The 8911-nt window shown below is 29.0% G+C and overlaps 1 protein-coding gene across 1 annotated transcript; it reads left to right on the top strand.

Moving 5' to 3' along the window:
• Positions 1-5778: 5778 nt before the first annotated feature.
• On the top strand, positions 5779-8009 carry LOC123892994 (trihelix transcription factor GT-3b-like). The gene is made up of 2 exons (XM_045942904.1): positions 5779-6340; positions 7089-8009. The coding sequence occupies exons 1-2, from the start codon at positions 5993-5995 to the stop codon at positions 7629-7631; spliced, it is 891 nt and encodes a 296-aa protein (XP_045798860.1). The 5' UTR covers positions 5779-5992; the 3' UTR covers positions 7632-8009.
• Positions 8010-8911: the final 902 nt, after the last annotated feature.

Here is an 8911-nt window from a genome sequence, read left to right as displayed (position 1 = left end):
TCGGACAAAATCGTGCCTGAATTGAAGCCTGGAAGCTCTTTAAATTTAATAATTATCTTGTCTTATAATTTAATAATTATAAAATAAAAACCACCTTTAGATCAAAAAAAGAATTGAATTGCACTTTTTACTTTACCTTAAACATATATGGATCTTACCTTACCAAACAAAAAAATATGGATCTTCAAAATCCATGCAAAAGTGTGTGATAAATCTATCTAGGGGTTACATCAACGGAATTACGGTTCGGCCATACACTTTTTGTCTTTATACCCCCACGAGGGGACGAATGTAATTTACAATGAAAACACTTAATTTGAAAATATGTTTAAAAATTTTGGATCATTGAAAATGAATAAAGTGTAAATAAAACTTTTAATTATTATTTTAACAAATTCATGATTTTTTTTTGGTACATCAACAAATTCATGATTTATTATGGTATATAAGTACCTATGATATTTATTATTATTTGTTAATTCACGTTACTTACTTTAGAGGAACTGAATTTATTAATTATACTACAACATTTTAAACAATATTAGGCCAAACTGTTTAAATAAATATGAATATAATTTATTATTATATTAAATTTTATATTTTAAATTAAATTATAATTTTTTTAGTAAGTTATACTTATTAATTTGCGTTAAATTTTCATATTTAAGTGTATTATTAATTTATTATAAATTATAATTGAAATACATATAATGTTATATATAGTTAAATTATCTAAACTGTAATGTTAAATATTAAAATGAGGTTTAATATCATTGATTTTTTTTAAAATTTGTTAATTTATTTAAATATAGATATGATTACTTATTTAAAAACGTTTTTAGAAAAATAACTTTTAAACGTGCTAATAGGCTATATTGTATTTTTAAAAGGCTATGCTAGGCCAATATGAAATACTCCTCCCATTTCAATTTTTTTAAAAATAAACCACTTTTCCAAAAAAAAAATAAAAACCGAAGGGAGCAAGATTATGACATAATCTAAGTCATGCTTTAGCCCTTAATTTTTTTAGGGACCATGCTTATGCTTTAAAGTTTTTGATAGGTCAAAAGCCTTGTAAAATTCTAACTCTGCTTAATCTATTTTTGAAATAGCAAAGTTTTTCACAAGAAAGGGGGATTGAATTGTGAACCTATTAAAATTTACTTTTTAAAAATATAACTCAACAGAAAATGTTAGAATAATCTCAGAAGGATCTGGTTAGCAGTAAAACTAATTTAAAGTGAATTGTGTGCTTAGTGTTTGCTCAAGATAAAAGATAAGGGAAGAGAGAATCAACACACAACAATTATACTGGTTCATCCCGAATAGTATGAGTTACGTCCAGTCCCTCACGCTCCGTGAGTATCCAGTATAATCTTGAGATACTAGTAATCTCAAATTACAAACTTCCTTGATCTAAACCAAGATCAATAACCTTAAGCCCTACAAGCTTAATATCTACCTCAGTCCTACAAACTAAGGTGTCACTCGATCAATAGTTACGTATTGACTTGAGCCAATCTTTTTACAATGAATTGTTCGGATCCAAAGCTTTCAAATGAAGAGAAAATCAAGTTGAGAAGCTAATAGAAGAATACACTCAGTTCACTCAATGATATATTGATCAAAGTATGTGATGTTAGAGAGCTTGAGTGAGAGTGGAAGAGTTTAGATGACTTGTTCAAAAAAGACAAGTGTATATCTTGAAATTTGTAGTTGAAACTCTTGAATCTTCAAAACACTCAAGTGTGCTATTTATAGATGTTGTTTGTCCTTTGTTTCGTGGTCTCCAAGCAAGTTGGAGTGTTGCCAAAGACTAGCCGTTAGTCTTTTAAAATCCACATCAAAATATTATTCAAATAATATTTGATGAGAGAGAAAATGCTTCATGAGAATGTTCTTAGAATATTGATGTCATGAGGAGCGTGAGTTTGAACATCTTTGAGCTGTATGAACTTGTTCTTCAAGAACAAGCGCTGTTGAAGCCTTGGAAGATCAATTATACCAGTTGGATACAGCTGGAGAGAATCTTTCAAACATGAGCAGGAAATCTGCTTGATTCTGGAACGTTCTTAGGTCATTCTTCCAAAATATTTTCTGATTCTTGGCCTAGATCAAATAGAGAGGTATGCTTTGTTTGTTTTGTTTTCGTGGGCCTCTAGATATTCATGATGATCATATGATGATAGCTGATCTTCTTATCCTTTTACTATTCATGTGTACTTGCAAAAGTACAAGTATTTTTCCATTGTAGATCAAGAACATAGTAGATTATTTTTTATGAAGTCCTTTGAGAAGTACCACTTCAAACTTGTTGTCTCCTTTTCATGTGAGCTTGAGAAATAAATTGTCAAAGACATGTTCATGTTTATTTCTTAAACATGACCAAATAGGAAGCTTTCTTTTGCTATCATTTAATCCTTGCCTTAAATGACTTATATCCTGTAGAGATTCTCTTCAATAAAGTCATTTGCAAAAGTGCTTATTTGTCTCTTGTTCAGATGATATCAATTAAGTGCTTGTTGTTGATGTATAACTTTGCACGTGAGAAAAAGTGCATACTGGAGAATGTTCTCTGATCATTCTCATAAACTTGCAGTTTTCAATCAATTTAAGTGTAATTATATATAATGAATGAGCTTTTGTTCCTGTCTATATTAATCACTCAAGAACACTTGTTAGATCACAAAAAGATCAGAATTCACTTAAAATATAATTAAGATGTTTGTTATCTTTAAAACATCAAATTAGAATTTTGCCTCAACAATTTTTACTATGAATAGTACTCCGCTCCTATTTACTATGAATTTAAAAAGTAAAGTTTTTCTTATATATAAGAGCGGAGAGAGTAAAAATTATCAATTGTTTGTTGGTTCAGTGATGATTGCCGCTAGATTTGGTAGGGATGACTATGGTTCGATCCTCTGTAATGGCGATCGAAAGTGGGTTGAAACCACTTGATGTCAGAACTGATCGTCAAACCAGGTTAGATGGTGCAGTAGACTAGATACTGGTAGTAAAAACTAAAAACTTCAAATTGGTAAAACAAAATAGAAAGAAAGTGGTTAAGATTCGAACCCCGAATTTCATATTTCTTCATATTTAAATGAGTGAATTTACTCTACCCAAAAAAAAATGCGTGAATTTAGTGACCGGACTACTTGGAAGAAAAAAAACAAAATAAAAAGAAAAGAAAGGAAGGTCGGGCATTCTGGTTCGGATTGGTTGCATACAGATATAAATGTACGGAGTATAATAATAAATAAAAAAGCAATTGCGGGATTAGACTTTTGACATCAGCATGACGGGAAATTGACGCAATGGGAACGCAATAAATAAATAATTTGAAAGTGAGAGAGCGAGAGAGTTTCCGCGTAGAAAGATGAGACTATGGGTCTCGCTAGTTTTTCAAAAAAATATTTTTTTAAACATTACTTAACGATAGATTTGTTCTTTTCCTAAAAAGAAAGAGCAATTATGTCATTGCGTAGCATGTCCATAGACTATTTTTCTTGTCAATTAATTTAATAATTTTATTTTGTTACAAAGAAGGTTGTGTGTTAAAATATATGATGTGTTTTATTCATATGATGTTAATTAGTTCAATTGACAGAGTCATCGAACATCGATCACTCTTATTCACCTTAAAGTAAATTTTCTAACCATATTATTTGATCAAAAAAGAAAATGTGATGTTTTTGTCAATGGAGTTAATTAAGCTCACGATGGCAAATCATAGACTATTAATTAAGCTCATGATGACAAGCTTATAAAAAAAATCTCACGACAAATCACACTTTTGTATTTATATTTCTAATAAAATATAAGATGGAGAGGATCTCAACTCAGATTACAAAAAAAATCATAACACCAATTTATTTATTGTAAAATGATGTTATTTTTTTTTTTCGTTTCTAGATGAAATAACAGATATCTTCGAAACATTATTATAACAATCTTTGAAATTACAAAATTTAAATTAATTATTTTGTACTAGCCAAATTAATCATTAAGATTATCTAAAAGGAACCTAGTTTGCTTGAAACCTTTTAAATTTTGTTTATTTTATATGCTAAATTGGGTGAAACATACACTAGCTAGCTTTTTTTCTTTTTTAAAGTAAACCAGAAGGATTTGCATAGATTAAAATAAAAAGGAAATTTACAAAAATTGGAGGACATAAAAAAAACTCAATATCAAAAAAATAAAAAATAAAGGTATATGAAACATCCCTACATGGTATACATCACCTTCAAATCACTCAATGCAAATCTCACCACAACATATGCACAATTCAGCAAACCCGCGTACAGGCGCAAAATTGAATTGCAAAAGAAATGTGTGTAAATAGATAGACATCAAATAAAGATCTTTTAAAGCGGAGAATGGACCTCACCGCCAACACACAGTAACGACTCCACATGCACCAACAATTTATACTGCCAAAACATGCAGCAAATTCGCAACTATTTCTAGTTAAGCAGTCCAGATTCAATCTTGAAGCACTGAACTGGATTTAAAGCATAATGACGATCATGAGTCCGGAATTAAACAAACAACAGCCCAACCTAAAGCAACCCACAAGCCAAGATCACTTCCCAACATATCCCACCGGCGCGATGGTGGCGAATAAAAGATCTAGAAAATAATAGATCTAAACAAATATGGGATAAACATAGATCAAAATCGAAATGGTGAGGTGAACGGTAACAAAAGCAAATTCATTTTTATTTTTTTTAAAGATTATTTACCATATTAAGAAATCAATAATTTGATTATTTGTATAGTAGAATTATTTATATATAATTAATTTTGTCTTTTCTCTATAATACTCACTATTTATCATTTTATTCTCACAATAATGATAGTTAATAACCTAAAAATAAATAAATATTATATTAAATTTTTAAAATAAAAAAAACTCCATCGTTTCTCATTTTTAAATAACAATTCACGTTTTAAATTCATTGAACAATATGTATCAAAAAAATAAATTCATTGAACAATCGCCGTATCTGATCTATATTATAGATTAAATACATTAGTTCATCGATGAATCTAAAAAGTAAATTGTTAGTTATATTTAAGATTGAATGACGTAAATAATAACTAATTATTAATAAAAGGAAACTAGGTTTTTTTTTAAAGAATGTTAAAGAACCCGTTAAAAAGCAAGTGAATGAATGTGTACAAAAAGAATGATAAACATTATGTAAAAAAAAAAGAATGATAAATATTAGAAACTTCAAAAAATATGTAACCAAAAAAAAAAGAAACTTCAAAAAATAATTTAATTTTGTTTTAAGATTATTTACCCATACTAAGAAGTCAATAATGCTATTATTTTAAGTAGTATATTTTTTTATATATATTTATTTTTGAATTTTCTCTATAGTACCTACTATTTATCATTTTATTTCACTTATTATTTATCTTTCAATTAATAAAAATAATATTATATTGAACTTTTAAAATAAAAAATAACTATTTATCCTATAAAAGGAGATTGGTTTTTTTAAGAACATTAAAGGAAACCGTTAAAAAGCAAGTGAATAATAAAAAAAAGAATGATAGTTGCATGAATATTATAAAAATGAAAAAGAATGATAAATATTAGAAAATTCAGCAAATAATTTAATTTCTCCTATGTAAGCAAAAGAAAAATCTCACTATCAATTTGTTTTCCTTTCTCTTGTATGCTAAGCTATTCACACCTTATGTTCACACTATACCCTTCACCTACATATATATTCTTCCTATCTTTTTCTCTCTCATCTTTTCACCCTCTCTCTCTCTCTCTCTCTCTCTCTCTCTCTCTCTCTCTCTCTCTCTCTCTCTCTCTCTCTCTCTCCCTCTCCATAGCCAAAAACATAACTTTTTCAACATATCATTCATACCATCTTCTTCTCTTCTTACACGACTTTGCAACATATATTATATATTGAATCACACTAGAACTTATCTTTTGCTTTTGTTTTTTTATTCAATTTGAATGGAGGGTCATCATCTCCATCATCATCAACAACAACATCAACAACAACAACAACAACATCATCAACAACAACAAAGACAACAACAACAACAACATCAACAACATGCTCATAACATCATAGGTACTAGTAGTGTTAACGTTGATGTCACAGATAGATTTCCTCAATGGAGCATCCAAGAAACAAAAGAGTTTCTTATGATCCGTTCTGATCTTGATCAAACTTTCATGGAGACAAAGAGGAATAAGCAACTTTGGGAAGTTATCTCTAACAAAATGAAGGAAAAGGGTTATCATAGAAGTGCTGAACAGTGTAAGTGCAAATGGAAAAACCTTGTTACTCGCTATAAGGTACTTCTATTCATAAATTCTTTACTCTATACTCATATGTTCATATTAATAATTAATTTCAAAGAATGAAGATTGAGCCTAGCAGAATAGACTAATTTCCCATAATATCATGGGTTAATGTTCGAATCCTAACTAAGGAGACGACTCTGTTGGTGTTAATATATTTTATTTTTACCAATTAAAAAAAAATGTTCAAATCCTAACTGAGATCTATCCATATATATTTGATTCTTAACGCGCAAGGTTATTCGTATGAAAAAAACATTTTTATTTTGACGCGCTTTCAGTGTGAAATGTTTTACACTATCTATCAAAGATAAAAAAATATATCTATCAAAGATAAATAATTTTATGTGCATATATACCAATTAAATCTTTCATATAATATATCAACAACCTAAACAAAAATAGAGCTCCCCTTATACTCTTGTTTCAATAAATTTTCTTATAAAAAACCTAAATAAATTATTATAATTAAGCAAACCATGTTTTAATTTGGTAATCACATACACATATATACATATGCTTTTTTTGCCTTTTCTATTTGTTAAGGGGTAAAATTTTCTCTCTCATGATTCATCAAAAATTAAAAGTACAAGCTTTGTTTTATATATGAATATTATATATATCACACTTTATTAAAAAATACATGATATATATCTAAGTATATTTTGTCATTTTTATATTGTTAGCTTTTCATGGTTGTTTGTTATATATATGGTAAGAGTATTGTTTTTGAGATATAAAGGGATGTGAAACAATGGAGCTAGAAGCTATGAGACAACAATTTCCATATTACAATGAGCTTCAAGCTATATTTAGTGCAAGGATGCAAAGAATGCTTTGGGCTGAAGCAGAAGGAGGGTCAAAGAAGAAAGGGATGCATGTGTCTTCTGAGGATGAGGAAGAGTTGGGAAATGAAGAGAGTGAGGGAGACCACAAAGGCAACATTAAGAAAAAGAAGAAAAAGGGTAAAATGGTAATTGGTGGAGGAAATGATAGTGGTAGTACTAGCAATAATTTGAAGGAGATTCTTGAGGAGTTTATGAAGCAACAAATGCAAATGGAAGCTCAATGGATGGAAGCATTTGAGGCAAGAGAGAATGAGAGAAGGTTGAAGGAAATGGAATGGAGGCAAACAATGGAAGCATTGGAGAATGAGAGGATAATGATGGAACAAAGATGGAGAGAAAGGGAAGAACAAAGAAGGGTTAGAGAAGAAGCTAGGGCTGAAAAAAGAGATGCATTAATCACTATTCTTCTTGATAAGCTCACAAGAGAAGACATGTAGATGTTTTTTGGTTAGTTGCTAGCTAACTTTTGTATTGTTTCTCTTCTTCTCATCAAGCAAGACTTAGGTTTTTGAGGTTTGTTCTATGAACTCTCAATTTATTACTTGGAGATAACTTTATGATCAATTATATAGTAGTTTAGACATTTTGTTATGGATTTTGAATCATATGCGGTCGCTACAATCTTACAACACTGTTGATTTTTAAGTTAGATTCGAGTTTGAAATTTCTATTTCGTTGATCTAACGACTTTGCAATAGATGTATTGTATGTAGTTACAAAACGCTGTGATTTATTGTTTTTTACAAACCAAAAAGGTTTGTTTAGCCAATAAGCAATAAAAAAATATAGAAGATAACCGGCCTTACTTTTTTTTATATCTATTTTTTTTTACACTCAGCTTGTATTTTTGAAATATGTCCCAATATTGATAATATTGAGATCAGGATTGACTGCAGTGTATTTGGCACGCAGTTTCACACTATTTTGTATTTAAGTCTTTAAAAAGAGACCGGTCGATTCAAATTCTAAAATAATAAATTTAACTATATTTATGATTTCAATCATTTTTGTTTATTGACGGCTGATGCAATAACTGTGTAAACACACTTACTACAATAAATCCTTTTCCCTGTTGTGCTTAAATGATTTCATAGGTTTATAGCTAGTAGTAGGTATGATAGAGAGAGATCAAAAATATAGAAAAGAGCACAATTTGCAGTGCCAAACCAACAACCATAATCAGGCAAAATAATCCACAAATTTTTGTCCACAAGATAATGCTAATCATAATGTCTATCCCAACACTATCCATATATAGAGATGCACAATTTTAAGGTTAATGGAGCATTTACTCAAATGACTCACTACACACAAAGTGTTGTTATTTTCACTTTTATTTATTATAAACTTACAAAAGAAAATGGAAAAGAATTTGTTATATTATAGTATGTATAATCTAGGGAACATAGATTTATAAGAATTTGCTGATCATTTTGGCATGCAATGCAAACGTTCATATCCTAAATGATTGTTGACATTACATTGATATAATATGTGCATGTCATGTGAGAGAGCTAGCTATCATATATATTAATTAGGATTTCTTTTTTCATCCATCCTTAGGTATGAACTTGTGAGTCTATAATATTGACATATATACTATTATTTAAGTCATGTCTTAATAATTAAATTGATATATATCTTTAACTTAGTAAATTAATTTCGTGATAAAAAAATGAAGATAAATCGCGTTCTAAATATTTGAAGCAACTCATGT

Source organism: Trifolium pratense, linkage group LG6 (assembly GCF_020283565.1).
Source record: "Trifolium pratense cultivar HEN17-A07 linkage group LG6, ARS_RC_1.1, whole genome shotgun sequence".
In the NCBI taxonomy this organism is placed as follows: domain Eukaryota; kingdom Viridiplantae; phylum Streptophyta; class Magnoliopsida; order Fabales; family Fabaceae; genus Trifolium; species Trifolium pratense.
This window is presented reverse-complemented; position numbering and strand designations above follow the sequence as displayed.